General features: G+C 36.7%; 3 protein-coding genes across 5 annotated transcripts in view; all 3 read right to left on the reverse strand.

The window, feature by feature from the left end:
* Positions 1–25,169, reverse strand: part of LOC113667510 (transient receptor potential cation channel subfamily A member 1) — a 35,102-nt gene that overhangs the window by 7,954 nt on the left and 1,979 nt on the right. The window contains exons 1-15 of one of the 3 annotated variants that reach the window (XM_027183335.2): positions 22,136–22,588; positions 15,919–16,027; positions 14,846–15,021; positions 14,150–14,266; positions 13,600–13,708; positions 13,273–13,370; positions 12,636–12,683; positions 11,868–12,001; positions 11,119–11,167; positions 10,542–10,733; positions 10,203–10,289; positions 9,549–9,634; positions 780–941; positions 434–548; positions 89–258 (exon numbers count right to left, since the gene is read on the reverse strand). In XM_027183335.2, the coding sequence (XP_027039136.1) occupies positions 89–258; positions 434–548; positions 780–941; positions 9,549–9,634; positions 10,203–10,289; positions 10,542–10,733; positions 11,119–11,167; positions 11,868–12,001; positions 12,636–12,683; positions 13,273–13,370; positions 13,600–13,708; positions 14,150–14,266; positions 14,846–15,021; positions 15,919–16,027; positions 22,136–22,330 (1,847 nt within the window). In that variant the 5' untranslated portion in view covers positions 22,331–22,588. Of the gene's footprint in view, positions 1–88; positions 259–433; positions 549–779; positions 942–9,548; positions 9,635–10,202; positions 10,290–10,541; positions 10,734–11,118; positions 11,168–11,867; positions 12,002–12,635; positions 12,684–13,272; positions 13,371–13,599; positions 13,709–14,149; positions 14,267–14,845; positions 15,022–15,918; positions 16,028–17,362; positions 17,694–22,135; positions 22,589–25,169 lie in introns of those variants that run through there. The other 2 variants (XM_027183337.2, XM_089201782.1) reach the window with 2 other exon arrangements.
* LOC149048157 (cannabinoid receptor 1-like) lies at positions 1,738–4,451 on the reverse strand. The gene has a single exon (XM_089201783.1). The coding sequence runs from the start codon at positions 4,308–4,310 to the stop codon at positions 3,384–3,386; it is 927 nt and encodes a 308-aa protein (XP_089057909.1). The 5' UTR covers positions 4,311–4,451; the 3' UTR covers positions 1,738–3,383.
* LOC149048158 (cannabinoid receptor 2-like) lies at positions 7,838–9,328 on the reverse strand. Its single transcript, XM_089201784.1, has one exon. It carries the CDS (start codon positions 9,193–9,195, stop codon positions 8,539–8,541), a length of 657 nt encoding a protein of 218 aa, XP_089057910.1. The 5' UTR covers positions 9,196–9,328; the 3' UTR covers positions 7,838–8,538.

Consider the following 25,169-nt stretch of genomic DNA (forward strand, 5'->3'; position numbering starts at 1 on the left):
AATAAAGGGAAACCGTTGCTGTCAAATCAATTTCTAGTCATCACTTTTTGATTGCAATCCTTCCTAAAGACTTCTTTACAAACCTTACCTTCTATGTTCAACAATTCCCATGGCAACGGCTTCTTGCCTAGCTTCAATGGCAATATCCAAGATATTTTGGTTTCTCTCATTCACTGACACAAGTTGTTCTGATTTGGAAAGCAGGTATTTCAGGATTTCTGCGTGGCCACCTTTGGCTGCCATGTGAAGCGCTGTGTTCTAGACAAGAGAGAATGGTTCCCTTAGTTCATACACTTGATCTAAGCAATAGCAACCTAATTTTCGTTGAAATCAAAGTGATGAAGTAACTCCTTAATCATGGCAGTGTAAAGATAATTGTTCCACCCCTCCTCTAACTACACTCACTATCCAAACGTACACCTTAAGAACATACCTGGTTTTTGTCGGTAACATTCAGACTCTCAGGCTTACTCGCTAAGATGAGTTCAGCTGATCTTTTCGATCCTTGCAGAGCTGCATAGTGTAAGGGTGTTTGACCATGTACGTCACTGAAACAAAACAGTCAATGTTAGAAAGAGTTCTACCCTTTTTATGTGTCAAAGTTGTAATTACAATTTGAGTGAACGATATGAAAATACGAAGAAATGCCGTCAATCGATTGGAGCCCCGAATTTAAAGCCGTTCCCTCATAATTAAAAAATGATGACACTTCAAGTGTTTCGAAAACTTGACTTTATGCCGCCAAGGTAGTGGCATGATGGCGCGCTCTGTTCTTTTACCTGTCAATTTTTGCCCCCCTTTTGAGGAAAAACTCAACCAGTTCGTCATGGCCTTGTTGTGCTGCCAGATGGAGTGGCGTTCTCTCATAAACGTCATTACCATTAACCGTCCGCTTTCCACGTCCTTCCATCAGCTTCTTAGCAACAGATGTGCAGCCGTACCTACATATATAATACAAAAAACCCTCTAACTGCTCCAAGCAGATTTTGAGCCCTTTGAAATTCCATTTTTAGTTATGTTGATAACTAACGAAGAGAGCGTCAGTTATTTGGTTAGGAAAACACAGTCGTACCTAAATTTGCGACACAATCCAAAGTTGATTGGGTTGCCTCCTGATCTGGAGCCTTATTAATCTACGTACTAAACACCCTGAAAATACCTGATCAGATACATCATTGTTCGCAGATCTAGTTCGATTATTCTATGCTGCAACCCTGCCTGTAACATTCTTCGCATCTACTTCAACGGCAGCGAAAAGACAACTTGCTTGACAAACGATCAGATAAACGATAAAAGAAAGATGTTAATTTTGAGCGAAGAAACTTTTTTGAAAGTGGGAAGTTAATTAAGAAAAATCGCCCAAGCCGAAGTTTGAAGACATGTGCTGCGAGCTCGACTCAATGTCCGAACTTTCGGGGTTTGTTTACATCAAAAGTCACGTGACACTACACTTAAACTCTAAAGCCCAAAAGGTGAATTAAATCATTTTGATTACTACTAGGATAGAGCGTCAGTTATTCAGTTTATTGTTTCACAGTAATACCTGTATTAAGAAAGCACCCAAGGGGAATAGCGGAGTGACCGCTTAATGCAGGTTAGAAGTTAAATACATGTTTCATAGATTAGGGGTATTATGAAAAACGATAAACAACGGCACTTTATGCCATGATTATCATGTACAGAGTCTAGCTCGAAAATACTACTTAGTAATACTTTGATTTTGAGAGAGAAGCTGGGATTAAAAATTACTTAAAAGATTATTCTTTGTTTATGCTTATTGGAGTGGTTGGTTCAGCTTTCGGTGACCGTTCAATACAGGTGGAGGACAATAATAACAGGCAAGGGTGACCACGACTGCCCAATAGAGGTGGCCGCTTTATAGAGGCGAAAATTACGGTGATAAAGGGAAAACAAATTCGGGACTTTGACTACTGACCGCATAATACGGTGCCGCTTAGTACAGGTTCGACTGTATTTTTTTCATTTCCCAGACTGCTTTTTTACGCGCCTTACCCCTCGCTGTTCCCATGGTGATGAGCTAAGTACTTTCCTTACCTTTTGCCTTTTTGCCGTTTTTTTTTTTCGAATGAGTACAATCAAACAAAGGTGTGGGCATGTAAGTAACAGCGTGTTTTGAGGGAAAGTGTTGATGAATGTCCAGTTAACACTGAAGAAGCTTAAAAAATGTTAGGATTGGAGAAAATTCTCTCCTTACACTTACACAATTCATTCAAAAAGTTTTAAAGCGGAATTAGGATTTGCTGTAGGTTTTGCCTTTGCCTTTGAAATTCTTCAATCAGTTTACTTTAAGCTACGTTATTCACAAGAACCGTTTTTCTTTGTGGTATGGCTGAGTTAAATCAAACCATAGTTGACCCTCTCACAAACTTTCGGATACCTTGGGGATTATTATTTTTAGGGATTTTGAGGAAGTATTGAGGTATAAAGTTTAGGTTGAGAGTGTATTACAAGTGAACCAGGCTTCTTTTGGCCGCACCTTGTGTTTTGCTCTCTATTTCCTTGAAAATATATTTTATCAGTAAACTAAAGAGACGAAGAGGGTTTTCGAGATATTTATAAAAGCTTTTACGGTATCAAGTATTAATATGCAGCTGTATAACAAACAGGTGAACAGTGCATTGCGCACGCACTGCATGATTGGTCAGCTCGCAAGTGATTAGCGAGTACGTACTATTAACATCCGTAGAGACATAATTATTGTTAAAAGCTTCATTCTGACCGTTTTTTCGGTGTATTGATAAAAATAAACTTAAATTTTGGTTCCTTATTCTGTGAATCATTATTGAAAGTTTTTCTCTTAGAATTTCCTCAGGATATTATAATGATTTCATGTGTTTTTCTTTTCTTTTTTTTTTTTTTTGCGAACAGGTTTAGTCATAAAAACTGCTGCCAAGATTCAAGGTAACAATTTAATGGGAGATATAATTTGGTTACTTTTCCTATCCTTTTTAGGGTTTGTGATCTCGTTCATTATGGCAAATCTTAGGGATTACATCGGAGTAAACCAATTCAGAAGGTATTGTTACTTTGGGAACGTATAGCTTGGATATATGAATTATATGGTTTGTATCATTCAAAAGGCCTTTCTAACTTGAAAGGAAACAATTTACCCCAACTCTAAATCACTTCTTTTTCGCTTCTGACGTAAACAACCCGATAATTAGATAAATGATTTAGATCAGAACAATGAAGCGAAGTTGATAGTCTCCTACAACAAAAGAAAGAACGTGATTCTTGTCTAAACAAGCAAATTCGTTTATTCTTCAACAACTGCGTTGAGGTCTCAACACGTTTTGGATATTATATGTGGATATACAAATGTCGCTCGCAGAACTTTTCAAGTATGTCGCTTGCAGAACTTTCTAAGGATGCCTTTTGAAGAGTTTCTTCAGAAATCTGTGAAGTTTAGGCGACCTATAGATAATTATCCATGGGTTTATACTGGAATTGAGAACTACAAAAGTTGCGGCAAAAGGATGAACTATTTTAACGACATAGTTAAAAATGCCAGCAGTTAATAAAATATTTATCATCATTAATGGTATATAACTCACTAACACAGCTCCGATCACTAGGAACATAGTATTTGCGCTTTTGAATTCTTGTTGAGCGCGTCCTTGAGTTACAGCTTGTAGCTGACGTGTAATTTGTCTTTTGTGGCGTCGAGATATGCAGAAAATCCTTGTATAACAGAAAATTATGATAAGCAAAACAGAGACTAGAAAGATCATCATTAGGATCTTGGAGATAATTATTAACGACAGGTTAAAGCGTACTAAGGGAATTACGGCACTTATCGACCAGGTGATAATTATAGCCATGTTAACTCTTGTTTCTGTAACGATGGTCTGATATCGTAAGGATTCCACGATGCAGATGTATCGGTCCACTGTCATCATGGTTAAGTTCAGGCAGGACGAGTAAAACAAAAAGGAACCGAAATAGAGAAGAAAGATTGGAGGGATGGGCACGATGGATGCACAACGTTCTTTCGAGAGAGCACACAGCCCATGTAGTGGCTGAGCCAAGAGTCCAATCAGTAGATCTGATGCACTGAGAGACATCAGAAGAAGATTGGATGGAATATGACGAAGCTGCGGAAATCTTAAGATGACTGCCATTAATAGGATGCTTCCAGAAATACTCAAGAAAGGCAGAACTAAAGTAAAAACCGCTCCAAAGTGGGCGAGAGGAACGCTGTACTTACGGACGTTTTGCCAGCTGAGGCCTTTGTAAAGATAGGGGGCAATTGATATCAATGTGTCATTGGCCTGAGAGATGTTTTCCATGATTCTGCCTCGACGATAGAGCAACCTGTACAACAACCTTTCGTCCTGTGTGATCAGTTTATGTAATGTCTACCTCGCTTGAAAGAAACGCGTTATAAGTGTTGCACATATGTAGAGTTCCCACTATAACAACATCTTTGTCTGAACAAGACAAAGAACTGCGTTGCAAGATTCAATATGGCGGAACGGTAATTGTTCATAAAGACAGGCAGTACTTAAAAGTGAATTTTTAATAGTCTAGGCTGTACTATTAATTACAATTTTGCAGAGGATATTTCATGGCTGCGCGTGAACACGAATTTCATCTTCGAGGTTTGATGAAACCAAAGAATCCCCTCTCTTTTCGTGAACTCTCACGTTTTTAAATTTTAAAGTTTTTTAAATTTTAAAGTTTTTTAAATTTCGTAATAAGTGAATTAAACTTTCATTCAAACATGATTCATGATCATCACTTCAATTTTGTTTCGTGCTCACAAACACAATTTTTGTCTCTAATGTGACTTGCACACGAACTGTCTAATTCAGCGAAATTCGTTTATTTTCTCGTTCAACATGGATTTTTTTTCAGGCAGTTTTCTCGGAGTTTCAGGGGGTTCTGAATTCTTCAGTATTTATTTTCTGCATTGCGAGTTAAGCAAGCGTCAAGGCGAAAAAGGCGTTTTCCTTGTTAGGAACAGCCTGTTCTGTTTGCACCACTGATTCAGACCAAACGATACTGAGTTTTTGACCAATCAGGGCGCTTATAGTATCTCAAAAAATAAGTTATAATTGACCAACTTGTTAGAAAAATGATGATTATTTACTATGATGTTTAAAGTTAGGTAAAGAAAACTTGAAAATTTGAATTTGGGACATAGGTAACAAAGTAAACAGCACAGGTGCATAATAAATGAAGTCGTTTACTTGGCTTATTCGCGAGCGATATTATGTCAACGTAAAAGGTAATTCCACATCCACTTGCGAACATGTAACATTCTGCTTGTCATACAAACATCAGTAAAATTTATATTATTATAAATCACAGAGGTACATCTGCCCTGATTGGTCAAAAACCTATCGCTTATCGCTCCGGTAATCTCACAGAAAATTGAAGTTTACGTTATGAAGAAAATAGAACGCACTTTCCATCGGTTTATTCGCATAATAACCCACTTGGGATGTTGGGAGAACACAAGAAAAGTTTGTGAATGGCTCGCCTTCGGCAGGTGATTTTCAGACTTTTCTCGTGTTTTCTCATGAATTTTAAAAAAGTAAAGATATTGAAGAGAAACGTAATAAACCATTCGATACCAAAGAAATGTGATAACTTTTAAACACAAAATATGGTAAATTTTTTTCTAACACTTAATGTAATTATGAAGAATGTAATTCTGCCACTAACGTATGATGTGCTAGCACAAAATGTGATACAGGGCGGTAAGTGGAGTCAAAAAGTACTAGATTAGAGGGCTACGGCAAACTTTTTTGAAGGGAAAAAGTTTGGGACCTTGATTACAGACCGCTTAATACGGTGTGGCTTAGTACAGGTTCGACTGTATTTTTTCATTTCCCAGACTGCTTTTTTTACGCGCCTTACCCCTCGCAGTTCCTATGGTGATGAGCTTAGTACTTTCCTTACTTTTTGCTTTTTTGCTGTTTTTTTTTTTCGAATGAGTACAATCAAACAAAGGTGTGGGCATGTAAGTAACAGCGTGTTTTGAGGGAAAGTGCTAATTAATGTCCAGTTAACACTGTAGAAGCTTAAAAAATGTTAGGATTGAAGAAAATTCACTCCTTACACTTACACAATTCATTCAAAAAGTTTTAAAACGGAATTAGGATTTGCTGTAGGTTTTGCCTTTGCCTTCGAAATTCTTCAATCAGTTTACTTTAAGCTACTTTATTCACGAGAACCGTTTTTGTTGATCAACTACTGAGCAGCACTGCGCGAACGAAAATAATATTGACTTGTTTTCAATTTCCGCCCGTTTTGTCTGACAATGGCAGAATTCATCAGGAAGTTTTAACAGATAGGGCAAATAAGTTGCCGATAGACCAATCGTAAATAATGTATCTACTTTTAACCTTTACGCATAGTATGATGCACGTGGTAAATAATTTGCAAGGTGTACTTCAGTTGACAAGATAATAAACTTGCATGATATTTTTCGGACGTTATAGGTACGAGTAGATAATGTGTTTGGGGGCCACAGATTTATTACTAAATCTGTTTCAAAGCTACGCTTCACAGAGTGCTGCTTACTTGTTAGAAAAGTTATTACATCTTGCGTTGAAAAGTGATCTATTCACTAACCTTTACATTCATGCTCAGTTGTAATAAAGTATGGGAAAAATGATTGATTAGCGGACTAAGCCTGACCAATCATGAGACTGCTCAACAAGCCACGAAATACACATTATTAAACGCATTTCAACTTAGTCATTACATTTTGCGATACGATGAATGCTTAAAGTTTACTACATTTTGCGGCGATATCATTATATTTTGCATTAGCATTAAACTTGGCGTCGAGACTATTACCTTTGCAGCGATTGTTATTAAATTTTGCGATCAATACTACATTTTGTGTCAGAATTACATTTGATAGGTAAACAGGCCTTTCCTTTGCTCTGAAAAGGACGCAAAGAAGCAGCTAAAGCACGAAAGAAGTGTAGGGGGGAAACACGAGAGGTAGTCGATTGTTTCTTTCCAATTCTAGGGTGCTCTAGCCGCTTCCGAGGTGCCTTACAACAGAACAGAGCACAATCAAAGCTTCATTATTTGTCTTATGAAAGAGAATCCGTCAAATTCCCCTCACATTTCTTTTTTAGTTTCTAAAAAAATTATAATTTCAGAGGCGAAAAAAAGTGTCGTCAGCTTGTTTTACACTCGTAAAACATGCTAAGATAGGTTCAATAAACTGATCGGTTGAATAAGACCAAAGTTGTCAAAACTTTCCAATCATCAAAGTTCAAAAACCAATAGTTCGCAAACTGAAATAGTTCATCAGGTCGAATTCGCTACCATTGCTTATATTTTTGTAGTCTTAATACAGAATCTGAAAGGGAAATGCTCAGTGAAATCCGGCCGAATTGTTGCACATAAAAACACCTAAGTTATTTTACATAAAAAGTAGAAAACAAACTGCGTAAGGCGTCTGTTTAATAGATGAAAGTTGAATGAATGTACGTTGATGAAACAAGCTCTTTCAACCAATTACAGCGCGCATTATATCCGAACTTTACAAATATTTGCTAAGATTATTACATTTTGCGTCAGTATTACATTCTGTGATACACTTTGCGTCAGTGAAGCTGTGGTAATCTTAAGATAATTGTAATCAACAAGATGCTCCTTACAATACTCGGGGAAGGCAATACGAAAGACAAAACTGCTCCAAAGACGGCAAATGAAACGCTTTGCTCACGGACGGTTTGCCAACAGGGGCCATAATTGGAATAGTTTAAAAATAATGCGCTCGAATCTGGAGAAGAGCTTGCCATCATACGAACTTGAAGATAGATAAAAAAAAAAATTCCCGAAGTACCACTCAATGAAAATTTTTTATTGTTCATAAAACAAAAAACTGCACTGCTGGACTTAAGAAGGGATGGGTCATTTTTTTGAAGATCAGCATTGTGTTAAAACTCTGTAAATGTACTTTCATTCACATTAAAGCCTTTAAAATTTAGATTTCTAGATTAATACAGAATCTGAAAGGGAAATGTTCAATGAAATCCGGTGCAATGCTTTACCAACTGAGCTTACAAGTCAACGTAACAAGTAATAGTTATAATGCCCAGCTCCCAACTAATCCAACCTTCGAGCAAAACTAGAAAAGCGTTTCTCCATGGTACAATGTTGGACGGGACTAAAGCATCTCAACTATCACTAACAAATTGCACATCTTTCACGTCCGGAAAGACACAGACGCTACATTGCTTTGGCTTTTATTCTGCTCCACCATCTTGTTCTTGATGGATTTGAATTCTGCTCTTAAATCTCCAAGTCGTCTTTTCAAAAGGTCATTTTCCTTTCGAAGAGTTTTAATTTTATGTTTATCCTTGTCTGTTATATTTGTGTGATTGGCATGTTGTTGTAATAATAATTTTTTTGACTCAGAACTTAAATTTTTGTACTCTCTGAAGCGTCCGCTCGTTACCAATCAGTGCTCGGTGTCTCTTTCGAAACGGAGCTTTCTCGAAGCACCTGCACATAAGAACGTGCACCTTTATATCGCCAAGCTTTTTAAGAGTCACATTTAAACAACCTTTTCGGAAAACTGCTAAGTTTTCTCGATCTGAAAAATACTATCCATGAATTAACACTGGAATTAAGAAGGAAAAAAGCTGTGGCAAAAGGATGAATCATTTTAACATAATCGCTAGTAATGCCAGCAGCTGAAAAAAGCTTTATCATAATCAGTGGTACATAACTCACTGACACTGCTCCAATAATAAGGAAAACAGTTTTTGCACTTTTGAAGTCTTGCTTTATGGTTCTCTGAGTTACAGCTTGTAGCTGTTCCGAAATTTGTCTCTTGTGGCGTCGAGATATGCAAAAAATCCTTGCATAACAGAAAATTATGATAAACAATAGAGAGGATATAAAGATTATCTGGAGAAAAATTGTGACCACCATAAACGAACGAAATAAATGCGTTACGGGCAATACAACACTAATTGACCAGCTGATAAAAATGGTGAGACAAACTTTGCCTTCTGTAACGATGGTCTGATATCGTAAGGATTCCACGATGCAGATGTATCGGTCCACAGTCATCATGGTCAAGTTCAGGCAGGACGAGTAAAACAAAAAGGAACCGAAATAGAGAAACACAGCCGGAAAGCTACCTGGACTTTTGACAAATAGATAAGGTAAGTTCCCATAAAAAAATGTTTCCATCCGAAAAAAAAAGATCCAATTCAACCTTGGTAGGGTTTATAAATAAATGAAATGTTAATCTTCGTTATTTCGCTATGATGATAAACGAAGTTACTATGGTTACATTGTAATCTTTACTTATGAAGATAAAGTGGTATTTTCACTGCGTGTCGTGAGGATACAACGTTCATGAAATATGTAAAATTCGAATTAAATGTGACTGGTTGAGAAAATGGCGCGCGATTACTGGACCGATTACGTATCAAAATAAAGCAATACCAAGGCAGTCCAATTGCAATCACGGGTTACTTTCCACACTCAATGAAAAATTGCGCTTGCTCGAAGGAAAAATAAGCTCTACAAAGCTGTGGTACCTTGCAGCAATGTGTAACGGCGTCTCCCCCGAACCATTTGTGATGGTAGCTCCCGCTCGGTACTTCATTAAAATGATTGACGCGTCCTGCGTTTGAAAAAAAACAGATATCAATGACATTTCCGTTTTTCGCTTGGTCATTTTACCCTCCCTACAAAGTGTTAAGTGACGACCTAGTCACATCACAAGTAGACTATTACTATTTTGTCATTAAATGAATGCTACTAAAACATTTTAATATATTTGTACGCCATTGGCCAGAACTGGAAAATGGAACGAAGCCTATTAAACGAATTAATGGGGTAACTGAAGCTTCTAAAATATCAGACAAAAAAATTTCGTGTGAAGTGCTGGGAATAGAAATCTGTTCCAGTCTCCCATTTCACAAAGAAAACACAACCAAAAATTCAAATCCACCTAAATTAAATGATAAAACTTTTTCCACTCACACCTGCCGCCAAAACGATTAAACACAGGATGTGATTTCAGTCTTTTCAAAATTTGTCGTTTTTGGTGGACAATCTATCCGGATTAATGGGGATGATAAGCATGCAGTTGCGTCTTCTAATTTCCTTCGGCTAAAGTGGATGGGACCTCAGTTGAAAATTTCTCTAATTATAAATAGCCTCAGCAAAACTACCCACAAATCTCTCACCTTAACACATCCTTTACACGCTGCATAGTGAAGAGGGGTGTTTCCAAGTCGGTCCTTGGCTCGGATGAGTGCACTCGCTTTAACATCCTGGTGAAGCAAATATCTGGTTTTGAATACTTATCCAAAGTGTATTTTAGAGAAATATGGCGATAAAAGTGCCCGCTCTAATTAAATTTCTTCAGTCCTATTTGAATACTGTAGCCTAAGATGCGATTTATAACGTGGCCATGAGCCTTGGGGGGAAAAAGCATCTCAAGAACTCCTCTCTCGAAGACTTCTGTCTCCTAAAATTTACTGAAAAACCAAGATGTAATTAAAATGTGATGAATTGGTGCTTACTTTGAGGATTTCCTTGACAATATCAGAGCTTCCAATAGCGTAGTGTAAAACTGTTTTATTTTCGGAGTCTCTGACGTCCACATTAGCTCCGTGTTCAAGAAGAACTTTGGCGGTCTCAAAACAATTACACTGTGCCGCTAACATCACAGGTGTGCGGCGTTCGTGGTCTGTTGCATTGATTTGATCCATATCCTACACAATAAACAAAACATATTATTACATATACTGAAGACAGGAGTTACTGCCACAAGATCGCGATCGTTCCCTTACGCCTCCCCCAAACCTGCTCTGCTCTTGCTTTCTCTCCCGCGCTTCTACCACTTCAAAAACCCAGGATGGAACCAACGTCTTAATGAAATTATACTGACTGCTTGTTCGAGAGCACGGCTATATGATAAACTGTAATTTATGGGGCCTTTGCTATAGTATTTTCTGTCAACAACAATTTGTTCAGGCAGTCCTTTTTTTCTCCTTAGGACGAAGCAAATCAAGGAATCCCCGGTATATCTAGTTGTGATACCGCGACTTCCGCTAATATTTCCTGTGAAAACAACGCAGCTTTTCTTAATAAGCGTACCTGCTTGAGGAGGTAAGAGATTACTTCTGAATGGTTTGACTGAGCAGCCCTGTGAGAATGTAATTAGGTGAGTTACATGGCGAATAATTTTCAGACAATATGCTGGAGTCAAACTAAAACTTCAGCTGCGGAGATGTAGTTTTCTAAACGAAAAAATCAATCTATGATCTCTCTAAACGAAAGACCATAGTTCTGACAGCATTAACAGGCAAATAATAAAACGAAAACTTTCTTCATAAAATTTAAAAACGGAGACGCGAATATCAAATTGTATAAGCCTCTTATTTCGCTTAAAAGGGTGAGGACAGCGCAACATAGAATTTGATGGGTTTACCACTCTACCACTGAGCCATCATAAACCCACGGGGGGGGGGGAAGGAGGTGGGGTGGGTGGTGCTAAACTTGCACTTAAATCTAATACAATGTTAAAATATGTTGGATGTAACTGGATAACTTCCGCATTTTATTGCAGCACAGCCTGCGAAAACGTTTGTTTCAAAAAGGCCTTTACACTCTCCCCTCCCCCCCCTCCCCCCGTAGCTTCTTCGCCTGCTGCCAAAATGTTCAACGTAATGTGAATCTGTAACAGGTACCTAAAGACGCTTAAAGTCTTTTTGCCAATCTATCTACTCAGGAAAACATTCACCGAGGGGTAAATTTATCAGTGTGTCACCCAAGAATCGTTTGCAGATTTGGATGAACTAGCGCTTACGGCATGACTGACGAACACTTAAGGCGAGAGTGCTTACTTGTGAATGGGCAACATTCCATCTTGATCAGGAGGCGGATCCAGTATGAATGCCACAGCCTTCATCAAAATATCAAGGATGTCCATGTACCCGTATGAGGAAGCTAAATGAACTGGCGTACTGCCATCAGATGACTGCATAGAGAAACATATACAAAGTAAGAGTCGAGATAAATTCTGCACAGATCAAAATTATTTGAATAAGAATTATTGTTATCTATTGCGGTATTATTCAGTTTCGTATAATTAGCTGAATCATGCAGCATTTTGATTGGTTTTTTACTGATGATCTATTGGAGGACAGACTCGTAGATGAAGTCACTTATCATATTTTTTTGCTCCTTTTTACATCAAACAATAGTCTCTATGTTGCCATGCCTCTGTTCATAAAATGGATCATAAAACGCGTCAAAATAAGGAAAGAGCATCACTAAAACATTTAGCTGCGCCTCTTGTGCCACTTTTTTATTCTTACAAAATTTTCACAAATCTTTGATCTATAACTGAACAGACGCACGTCAACAGGCAATCTATTTCTTAAAACATGTAGTTAAAGAACTAATAAGAAATTTCCACCATACAATCAAGTATGAATGTATCGCACCAACAGTAACAACAAAAACCTTGATAATTAATTACGACTTTTTTTCTTTTAAATCTCAAACGCCGCCTGTGTTTTTAACTGACCTTCATTGCGATTGGCCGTCGTTCAACAACACTTATTCAAAAAGCATTCTGATAATATACCTATAGTAAATAAAAATTTTACCTTCACTGCATTTGGTCCTGCTCCTTCTTCAAGACAAAGCTCGACAACCTGTAGTGAAAATAAATGAGTTATCAAAGCCTGAGAAGCTCTTTGGCTCTTCAGCTAAAGAATCTGCGCGTTATTATGGGTAAAAAATTAAGCTAATTACCACAGTTTGTTGGTAGCAGGGTTTGATAAACTCTCTTTCGTAAGCCGGTTAATAATGAAATACACAAAAAGTTGTTAAAGGAATGGTCTATTCTTCTGTACTCAGTTATCAGTTATTACATGATGACTTATTAATAAAAATTTATTAATAAAACATTTGATAAAAATTCTCTACATAATTGTACTGTTTATGAATTAGTAACAATAACATCAATAATGATACTTATGATAACAATTTTAATTATCATTTTCCAATTATAGTAATAAGATCAGCACACAAAGTGCTCGTTTGATGGAGTTAAATGGATAAATCTATTAAAGCTGAGAGAATTGTCAGATATAAATAAATATTACTTAAGAAAGAAAAAAATAAAACAAGAAAAAAAACCTCCTAACCTCGCCCACCTGCTCATCCCAACCTGACTTAAATCGATAAAAAATTAAAGTTACAGAGGATAAACAACAACAAAGGAAAATACTCCCTCCCCACCTTAGCGACTCCACTTTCTACTGCCAGATGAAGCAATGTACTGTCAGTGTTATCAACATGCAAGAGAACATCATCACGTGAAATCCCTTGACCTTTTGCTGCAATGAAAAGTGTTTTGAGAATTGAGAAAATGCATTCGCTGAAAAAAGAAGTACTAACATTATTGATCGATTTTTATCGGCCAATCACAAAGCAGTGACTTTGTAATCATGGTGGTTTATTGCATCGGATCACACGAACCAAGAATTTGTTTACAGCAGCGAAAGCGTCGCTGAGAGAGAATCTGGAAAAAGAACGCAGATATATTTTAGAATACGATTTACTCACAGTAATGGAAGAGGCAGACCATGACGTCATAACAGCCGTGTAAGGCAGCATGCGCAATAGGTGTCATATTCTTATGGTCACGTGCTAGTATCTTAGCATTGTATTGCAACTGCAAAACACAGACAAAACACACAGGTTATAAAATGAAGATGGATTCGACTACGCGTCGCGATCGGAAGGTAGGTCATTTCTTTGTTCGCTGTTTGTGATAGGCACATTTCTTGAACTTAAACCTCTGACCGAAAAGAATCGAGTAATTTTAACTCAAAGAAAGGATGTCAAGGTGCAATACTGTACTGAACTTACTCGATAACAGTTTCAACGTAAGTAATGGGTTTAATCTCGAAATCAAAGTTCACGAGAAAATTTCCAGTTAAATAAAATGAAAGGTCTCCCGTCTTTGAACTATTGTTTTTGCAAGGTTCTATCTAACAATTGAAAACATTTCTACCTGCCAAACCATTTATGTATTTTAATGTACATCTCCCGGTGAATCAACCCAGTCACCAAATTTTACTTGACCTTTTTTTAACGACATGCAGTCTCTCACCAGCAGTTTACAGATGGCGACGCTGTTCACGTGATCCAAATGAGCGGCAATGTGTAGCGGGTTGCATCCGGAATTTCCCACAGCATTTGGGTTGGCGTGCCCTTCACGCAGCAACGCCTACATAGTCATGTAACGAAAGAATCTAACATTTAAATTTTCAGCATAGTGTGCGTGGAGAAACGCATTTACCGGCTTTTCGGTGACCTCTGAATCTAAAAACTCATTTCCAAAATTCCACGCGTCAAATTCAAGAAAAGTAAGAATTCTTGCTGGTGGGCCGAAATTTAAGCAAGTGTAGAAAAAAGTCTTAGAAAAAAAAACTATTTGAGCGCTTATGCCAACAGAACTACGAAGCAAGGAAAATTTTGGAGGGTTCTTCTTCCCCGTGGAAAAATCTGATCACAATTTGTAATGAAATGAATTTCATTTGACCTGCGAATCAAAAATCAAGTAAAGCAAAGGTCCTTGGGATCCGGATCAATATCAGTATCTGGGTAACTGCCCACCTACCCCTCCCCTCCCCTTACCCAACAACAGTCAATTGATAACAAGTTAGGGTTAATGTTGGGTAAGGGGAAGGGTTGGGTGGGCAGTTGCCCAGATACTGATGGTCCTTGCAGGTCAGCGGCAATTTTTAGCAATTTCAGAAGAGAAGCCTGAAATTTAGAAAACGCTCTCAGATGTAGAGCAACTCACCAGTACTATATCAAAGTTTCCCGTCCTTGTTGCAGTGTGTAGCGCTGTGTCATCTCTGTCGTCATGAGCATCCACATCAGGTTTGTAGCGGAGAAGACAATGAACAATATCAAGCTTCTGAGCCCCCACGGCACAATGCAGTGGTGTCTTCCCATACTCGTCATGCGCATCTATGTCTGCATAAACATCAACACAAAAAAACGAAGCAAAGACCTCTCTTAATTTATTTCTCAGGTGTTGAGTTCTCCAGACTAGATCAGTTGGTTTTTTATTCAAGAACCAATGCAACATAATAAGCAAATAGAGCATGAAGTGTGTTTTTGCTCTTTGAAATGTTCATTACATAAAAAATACCGATTTAAGCTCCTTTAAGTCTTATACTGGTTTAGATGGCAATCGTAATTTATAAGAAAATTAGCAGTGAGATGATAATTTATCATGGTAGAGCAGGTTAGCAATTGCTCTTGTTATTACTATGATTGATTGCATTTATTAATTCCTGATTCAATAACACTTATTCACTTGACGACACAAAATGCATCAAAATCAGCTTCCCAGTCAAATTGATGTAACTTCTGCAAACACAAAGTTTACATTCTATAATTGTTTTCGATGGAAATTACATCTAAGGGGAAAGAAGTTGACAAAGAACTTGAAGTTTATCAATTTACAAACAAAGCGTATCTCGACCTTTTGCAAGATTCAACAATGAAAGTAGTCTGCTCCTGAGTCATGTGCATCACTCCGCAGGTAAGGGTATTGCTTCCCCCACCCTTCCCCCCTGGATGGGATTGTAAAATTTGTCAGGTTCCCCGTACAGTTCGCCGGTACCTTTTTAAGCTCCTCAGTGGAGATAGGCACATTGAAGGTCAAGTGTTTCGTTGAAGATCACATCACAGCGACGTCAACTTCTCGACCCGCAGTCCAATGCGATTGCTTTACCTCGTCTCCGACCTTAACTAGATCCTTTTTCATCCAAAGCTGGCTCATTACTTTGACAAACCTGTCTCTCGCGATCAAATCGACAGCCCATCCAGATAAGCAATAACTTAGACTACAATTTTTTCAGTTACCTTTTCCGGAGGAGAGAAGTTGCTCTACGTCAGCCTCCTTCCCATTCAATACAGCTTTATGAAGCCCGCCATGATGATCTCGATTGTTAAACCGTAAATTGATTCTTCCCTGCAAAGTTGAAATTTTTAAAAAAAATTTTATTCTGTAGGAACAAGTCATGGGGCGGTTTACGACTGAATGTCGAAAACCAGGGCCGTGTAATCTCAAGATCCAAACGGAACAAAGCAACTGAAATACTAGCAGAAGCTGACCAAAAGTGAAAGTAATCACTCACACTGCCTGTGTCGTGTGTAAACACGAGTAACAAAAATCTCGGTTTTGCTTTTGCATATGATTGATAAAGAAGGAGGCCAGAGGAAATCTTTAGTGGTCGTTTTTCATAAAAATGGTAAATTTCTACTACATTATTTATATTTCAAACATGTCTCTGCGTAACCTGTATACAACGAAAATAACCAAAACAAAGCTGCCGGTTTATCGCGAGAAGTGAGAGAGCGTAGACCTCCCGCGAAATTCGCGATTTGGTAAAAGTCATTTAGACTTCCATTTTAACCTTAATGTCTCAGTCTCCTTCATCCAAATTAGATTGGTTTATTAAATCACCTTTTTAGCCATTAAACGCTTTTTTATAGCAAATCAGCGGGAGATTGCTGAGTACTAAGCGAATATATTCAACCCTTCTGACAGTTCCAAATATAATTATGTAAACGTCAAACACCCAGCTTAATTTTCAACAGCTGCCTCACACCGATGAATAATGGCGAACACAGTTTATCGGCGAGACTTCTTCTATAAGCACCTGTCGCCGTTATTTTGTTATTCTAATTCAGTGTAATCGAAAAGAGCCGGCGAGAAAATACTAGTAAAAGGGACGATGAATTATTTCTGAAGCATCAGTCCTTCCCGTGTTTAAAAATTACTGTTACATATGTCAAAATATGCCGCTAAACATTTAGTCTCCTTGTAATAAACGGATGTAAAGCAATTACAGGAAAAACATATATTTTATATTTTCATCCGCCGCTTTAACGGCAAAGTAGTCTTGGATCATTCCGTTAAAATTTTCAGAAGCTCGTTTTCATCATGTTAAAATCAAATGAATCTTTGAATGATAACTTTTCGTTTTTCCGTTGACATTCCTAGCTACCACAATTAACCGCGTTGTACATCAATTAATTGTGCCATAAGCAAAGGCGGGAAGAAAAATTTCTTTCAAGTCCGTTAGCCTTATTTCTTCTTTATTCAGTTCTCTATATCACTAATCTGAAATCACTTCACAAATAGTGATCATTTCTAGGATAGTTTCAGCCCTTAAAGAGACAGAGAACGAAAAATCCAAAGTAAACATAGACTAGATTTTCGAATAACTGAAGGGTCCCCAATAAAAACTGCTAACAAATATGCTGGTAACAAAGATATGAAAAAAAAAAAACCTTAAATTACCCGAAAATGTACAAAGTGAGCCAAAGTCTGCCAGTTTTCTTCCCTCGCGTTTCTCGCATCGTAGCTTGAAGTGCGCGTTCTCGAGCATGTTCCATTTTCTAAATCCAGCATCTTAATTCCTCGTTTTTCACACGTAGTTTATCCCTTATATCCTCGTCTTTTCCTTTCAATTCCGAATCTGAAAATGGTGTTGCTCACTTGAGGAAAGATTGTGTGTGTTTTACGCTGTACGCAGCTTAGACATTTTCTCCCGGCAAGAAGCGTTTTCTTCGGAGAAACCCGTCAAATTTTTTTTGTGCGGAAATTAGGCACGCTCATTTTTCATAAACATGACCAATCGAGAAGAGGCAGATTTTCTTATTTACTTTTCACACATCATATTTGCATCTCTTAACTACTTGCATCGGACGGAAATTAGCATATCAAAATTTCTTTTGGCAGAACAGTGGAGCTGAATGAATTTGATATACTAGAAAATAAAGTTTTTGTCTCTAAGCTATTTTGCCATTGAAAGAAAGAAATGTCTTTTGCTGAAGTGTTATACGTGATCTGACCACAGTTGGAGAAAATAGAACCTTAGTTTGAAAAAAGATCACCTCAGTTTCGATAATAAAACATAACCTATGACACTTGCTAGTACAACAGAAATCTCATTGTTGGTAAAAATGGTGGGTAAATAGCAAGCTTTTAGCGGTTTACTTGGAAAAAGAAAAACACCGTCTTTATTAATTTAAGTCGGCCTCAAAGCTTAAAGTCAAATCTGCGATGATCTACCAGAAACAAATTATTATCTGTTCCTGGACTATACTTAATAGAAGCAATAATCCGTGAGAATTTATAGAAGAACTTCAGTTGTTTTTAGTGATCATTCGTCTCTTAGCAAACAAATTAATCTGTCACTTTAGGATTGACTTGTATACCTAAAGCTATTGCAGCAAAAGCAGGCAAATAGTGATTATGTTTATTTAGGATGATAGCACCTCAGTGTTTCAGTGACAATAAAAATCAGAGCGAAACTGGTTTCAGAAAAGAGTATTTTATCAATTCTCCTTTAAAAAAGTCAGTTGCAAAAGAAATTTATTCTAAAAACTGTTCATTCTCTTTCTCCCTACAACTAAATCCACGTAATAATTTTGTTTCAAATTAAAGAACCAGGTCTTAGAATAGTGCAGTGAGCTGTCAAGGCGCATGAAAAGTTCCGTCAACATCTGTCTTCAAATTAAAAGCGCTTTTGCCGGAGCGCCTTGAGCGCCTTTCAATATTAAAGATTATATCTCCGTTAAGTAGGCTGTCATCGGAGAAAACCCCAGAATGGAAAGGAAAACGAAATGACTAGAATATAGAATATTGACAAAGTCCCGATAAAATTGTAGAAACTTTTTAAAATATTTTTAAAGATGCGCATGAGGCAAGAGTAATCCTTTCCCCAATTTAATTCCACTTGTTTCCGCTCGAGTTCAGTGATGGCTTACGGACAGGTAGCTTTGAAAAACTGAAAAAAGAGAGTTTAATCTCTGTTTCATCCCTGTTTAAGTCTCTACAGGTTTATAATAAAATGTAAAGTTTGCCGTGTGCGCTAAAAAAAGTCATAATTTCACGTCCTCCACGAAACAATGTTTACAGTGCATCAATGTAAACTATTGAAAAAGTATTCAAACAGAGACACATTAAATATGACGTGACTGTATGATAACCGAAAATGATAAAAGATCACGAACTGAATCTAAACATGATAAAGTACTTTTCAACCATCGAAAATTAACGATATTATCCAAGAAATACTTAGATATTTGATATCAAACGGGTTGTAATAAGTGTATGCTATTAGGTCGATGATGTTCGCTCAAGGTAGTATACGAGTGTGTGAACTCGGTTAGTTTTCAGCCACACTGATCACGCTCGCAACTTGAAAACATCTGTTTACGTCTTTCCTGTTGGTCGGAAGCCGTAAAATGGATGAAACAAAAGAATTACGTTTACCAAACAAAGTCAACGGCCACATAAGGACGTGTCGAAAATTCTAAAACACGAAAGAGGATAAGAAATAAACCAAGATGTTTGGGGCATGTGCACAACGATTGCCACGATCGCTTCAACTCCCGCTTGAATTTTATTTGACGACACTTTTCGTTAGCAATTCATCAGCATCAGTTGGTATCATTTGATCAGATAAGTTAACTGATTAGATTTAAACAAGGAATTTGATGAATTAATTTATTTATCTTCATCGTTTCTTTACGTTGTTTGAGAAAAGAGAAAAGGAGAAAAAGAAATATTTCAGCCAATGAAATTGGTTCGCTTTGGTCACATGACTCGTGACGTCATAACCTTGCTAGAAATAGCCAAACTGGACCAAGAATGGCAAAATCAAATAAAAAGGAAAAGTTCAAATTCTAAGTCACTTTTTCAACTCCCTTGAAACGGGAACAGCAGAAATCTATAACATTTTTTCAGATAATTACAAAGAAATCTAAAGTTCTTTATTTATAAACTATAAAGAGATTTAAACGATCCTACTTGATATTTGATGAAAGTGCTGCAAAATCCATAGTAGTGTTCCTGAATGAACACTCACACCAAGCATTTCTCCCTTACAGCTAAAACCGTGTCATTGGAGTTTGACTATATGTCGCGTGTTTAAAACAAGTTCAATTTCTAACGATAACGTTAAGTAAGATTAATGTTATGCAGACGCACTTTTCGCTAATGTCGACAAATAACGTGCAAAATCACCTTTAAAATATATTTTTCCATTAATTATCAAAAAATTTTCGTATTATCTTCAAAATATTTCAAGGAACTATCGCATTTTTTCTTAAGTTTGTTTGAAAAACAAACGAAACTAGAATCTTCTCAATATAAATTTCCACAAAGTACGTAAAGAATCGTCCGCCATTTTGGAAAATTTTCTTTTCGCTTTTGCTGATAAGAAATGTATCATTCAAGCTAAAACACTTGTAAACCGGATTATTTCTGGCAGGCAAGTGAATATTGTTTCAAGTGATAGCGTTGAAACAAAGCGCCAAACCAGAAAAGCCATACATATTTCTAAATTTCTCATTATGAAAATTTCGGTAACCTATGAATTAATCCAAACGATATCGTTATATCTTTAGCAAAAAATTCATGAAACAGTATTTTCACTATGCCAGATTACAATTTTTTTCACTTCCTTGCATTGTTATGACCTTGGTAAATTGAATTTGACCCGCTAAGATTAAAGGGAAAATAGGAAAACCAAACCTGATCTTTTAAGGAGAAATTACGAGCGTCAAAAATATTATTATGTAACATTATGAGATGATCTTAAGTTGCCAAATTTTTTTTTAAAGCAGAGCGGGAGTCGGAGCAATATGTAAAAACCCTATGGAGTTTTATTCATTTTCTATGGCTCTTATGAAATCAAATGAAAACAAAAGGATACAGCTTTATGCCTCTGGAAATAAAAAAAAAAGGATAATTTTATGCCCTGGAAATATATCTTCAAAGCTGTTTCTATGGATCAGCAGTAGATTTAAGTCTTGGATTGGTTTAAAATTTTATTTTTTCAGCAAACAGCACATTACGGTTTGCTTTTTGCGGGAACTGCGCGCACAAATGTAAAATACTTAGCATATTTTGTGAAGTCACTCCAAGCGTATAAGTATATCTTAGGTTTTATGACGAAAATTGTCGCTCAATGAATCTGTAATTGATTTTTCACCGTCACAGCATGCTACAATTTGTCTCAGTCTGTTTTTGCTTTGATTCAATCCTTAAGAAATGTGTCACTTAAATTTTCGCATTCTAAAAGCGTTGATTCGATCTCATTGAAGAATCTTGAAAGTTGAATGCGTTGTTTATGCATTTTGAGGCGCAGATAAAAAATTGTGCATTTGACGTTTCTTATCTCAATAACTACAGTAAGCTTTGCAGCTGACGGCTTTTTGCCGCCTAACGAATAAAAAAACACTTATGATTCAGCTGTGAAACGGACTTGTTCTTTCTAAGTTGGTGGTAACCTGTACTAAACAATATATAACGTAAAACGAGATTGATTGTCCATAGATGGTTCAGATGAAATTTCTATGAAAATGGGACAGACTATGTTTCAAGTAGACAATAGAGTCGTTTACAAAGCCACAAGAAGCAATTTTTTAAGTTCTCGTTTTTTTTTTTCCTAAGTGCGCTTTAGGTCTAGCACATAAATTATACGACAGCTAAGACTAAAATGTGTGAACCCACGTTATTGAAAATGCACAGTTTTCCGGATTTTGTCTAATAAAGGCTGTTGTATTGAGTCACTAATCTTTAAAATGGAAATAGCGGAAATTAAGAAGAAAACCCTTGGCAGAGAGTCACTTTTTATAACGGCAATATTATACGATGGAAAGAATATAAGCTAAGTATGAAGGGGGAAATTCACAAAAAATAAATATATAATATGAAAAGTGCTAAAAAATGATGTGCTGATGCAAGGAATGTGAGAATTAGGGCGCTAACCAGTCTTTCGATTCAAAAAATTTTGTGTTATTACGAAAAGGTTATTGCAGGTGCGCTGATTAAGTGCGCATTCAAAATCAACAGGAATAGATCAGGAATAAAGATGAAAATATGAAATTAGCTCTTAAATAAAATTCATTCGATGTGAAATTTCGAAAGAACCTGAAAGAAATAAGGAGATTTAATGAAATTTTATCAGTTGACCACCACTTAAAATTATAGCTTTTGAGATCACCGTCATGGACTGAGTTTAAACGATTGATTCAGTTCGTTTGTTATGGTTAATCGTACCTTTATCACAGCTAGATTGAACGCGTGTCGAATAAGTTCTGGTGTAGAGAGTCGATTTCCTTCTTCGTTTGTTGATCTTCGACTTCGATTGTTTGAAAAGGCACCAGAGTCGCTATCAGTGTCTGTTTCGTTCTCTGATGCGGGAAAAAAAGATTCGACCCTCAAACCGCTAGACGTCCCCAGGGAAGATTGCATCTTGATTTCAACGCTGCTTGCTCATTTCGCGCGAAGTCTGTGTAGTCTGACAATACTTGAGCGAGTAAAAGCAACGTGTCTTCTCACAAAATAGTCGAACTTCGCTTGCGGAAAGAAAACTGCCGATCAATATCTTCTATCATGGAGTGAATTTCTCCTCACAAAAATGCACTAATTTCGGAAGTATGAATAATGCATATAACCTCATGTGCATTTTGATGTGTTTCAAATCAAGCTCCGCATTGAACAAAGCAATATGTCAAAATTAAACCAGTCGATCAGACTTATAAAATAACAATAATAATAACCATTACGAAAAGGAGTTCAATTAGGCTACCCTTGCTTTATGATACGAATATTTGAAATTGTATTTCTGTATCAGCGAAGTTGATTGACAATAAACTTGAGTTCTATTTGTGATTTACATGTAAATACCAAAAGAAATGAAATTGCCAATAAAAATTCAATCAGTAAATGTTGTGAGTTCACGATTTTATTTATGAATGTGTACCACTTGGATAAGAAAAACTGACATTTACAATAAAACGTAAAACGAGGGAAATAAGCACAAAATATGAAAAATTAGTTAATATCATGAAAGGAGATAATTTGATAAGCAAATGGAAAATTTACCATACGGTGTTTCAACATTTTTAATAAATGAATGTAGAAATCTTTTGCTAGGTACCACTGAAACATGCTAATTGTAACCACACAAAAGATCCAATTTGGATACATGTAAATGTAAGAATTACGTGAAGATGATCTAATTCGTGCATTAATTTATCTGCCATATTTTATTTGCCGAATTTGATTAATTAAATTTTGGTAAGCTATGAAATTACGCTGGATCAAGGGGGAATAACGTATTCCAAATTTACAGTCAAGTTAACGGTTTAGTTTCTGTCAAGTTCTTTATTTTACATGATTCCACGGTTTAGGAATACAAATAAACGAAATAACTTGAAGTTTCTGATATCATCTCGATGCAGTAAATTAGATAAATTAAGTAATTTACATGAAACGAATTTGACACAATTTTTGCAGCATCAGTGTAGTGCATTTCACTTTTCTCTCGAAAAGATATCCAGGTGATATTGAAACGAAGTCCAACGGCTCTAACCTTTTTTCTTTGATGTTGGCCAAAACCACACTAAGTCGGTCGTATATTTATTCTAAATAAATACAAATTATACATTCTACTCACAAATACACTTCATAAACAATGAAAGCAATGCAAGTGGCCAGGATATGAACATACACCTACGAACTGTGAAACGACTCAACCATTGAACCGAAATACACCCCAACAGTCAGAAAAACAAAATTTCCAATAGGACCACATGTGTAGCTTAACAGCTTGATTTGGACGATGTGTGAGCGAATTCTCAAATAACTTGAATTAAAAATGTGGAAAACAACATATGCTGTTTTTAATTTGATCGTTATAGGACTATGTTTCCATCAGTCTCATAACTTTTCATCCTTTTTACGAGAATGACAAGAGATTAGAACGAACTCTCTAAAATCTGTCACAAAATGTTTAAATAATTTGACATAGCTAAACTGGAAAAGTCTTGAAACATGACTAAAGGACTCAAATCCTTTCATATTTATCTTTTCTAAGTTATATTCAATCAAAGGTTTTAATTTATTTTTCATTTTTTCATTTATTTTTCAATTAAACGGAAAGAACCTAGTAAATAAAGGGGGAAGGTTTTTGACGAAACTGTAGTGCTGCGTCGGTGGGGTAGAATAACGAGATAATTTGGTTTTATCAACGCGTTAGCTCTTCGTCAGAGCGAATGGCTAGTGCTCGAAACGTCAGCTTTGAAACATTATCAACCCAGTCGATAAAACAAAATTATCATTCAAGGAAAACGTGAGGTAGTCGTTGAGCCACCAAGTCGCCCAGTTTATCTTTCTTATCCACTTTAGTAAGAGTCTCGTATCTCAATAAGGGACAACCCAGCCTTCACCTCTTTAGGTCCGTAAAGTATATAACATGTAATCAAATTATTCTCTCAATTTGAAAACTTAATCCAGGAACAGACAAACTTATTAGCCACAAGGTATTGTCTTGATACAACACTTAAAATCTCCGAGCTATACTTGAAAAATCACCTCTAACAACTGGAACGGATAACTAAAAATTCTAAGCGAGGAATTTTTGTGGAAGGGTCAAAGAACTCAAAAGACCAGTTGAAATTAATAGAGTTTTTTGGGATCAAATGACAAATCTGAACCGATTGAGAATAATTTATGTGTTTTAATCCTCTACGTATCATTTTAAAATTGTAAATTCAAAATATATCAACAAAGGTTCGATCAAGTTGAGTGAATAAGACTTTTGCAAAGACTAGTGAGCGAGGTGATTACCGATCGTCGAAATTACCACGGCGCCAGGCCAACTACGAAACGACTTATCCATTTCTTCAAGAGTTTTCTAGCTTACTAGTTGTTCACAAATTCCGTAACTTATCACTGACTAATCTGGAAAAAGAAAGGTTAAGCTGCAATACTTTGTAACATGGTTGTATTTTTTTTTCCGGCGAGCCCGAATCCATTTGAGCCGTTAAAACTCAAGGCACGATTTTGGGAAGTTCTCATCATGTGATTTGAAGAACAAAGAACGACGGCAGTCTTAGTCACTGTGGTTTCTTAAGAAAACTTTTGCGCTTTGGTCTTTATGTGATTTTTTTTCAAGTTAACCTGTGATTATCGGGTTGGAGACAATCATCATCTTTAAAAGGTCACTTGTGCGAGAAAGTTCCGAAAAAAACAATAAATCAAGACTCGAAAAGCAGCGGACGAGTCTAAGAGACGAGATTGCTAAACT

The sequence above is a fragment of the Pocillopora damicornis genome, chromosome 3, assembly GCF_964200805.1.
Source record: "Pocillopora damicornis chromosome 3, jaPocDami1.2, whole genome shotgun sequence".
In the NCBI taxonomy this organism is placed as follows: domain Eukaryota; kingdom Metazoa; phylum Cnidaria; class Anthozoa; order Scleractinia; family Pocilloporidae; genus Pocillopora; species Pocillopora damicornis.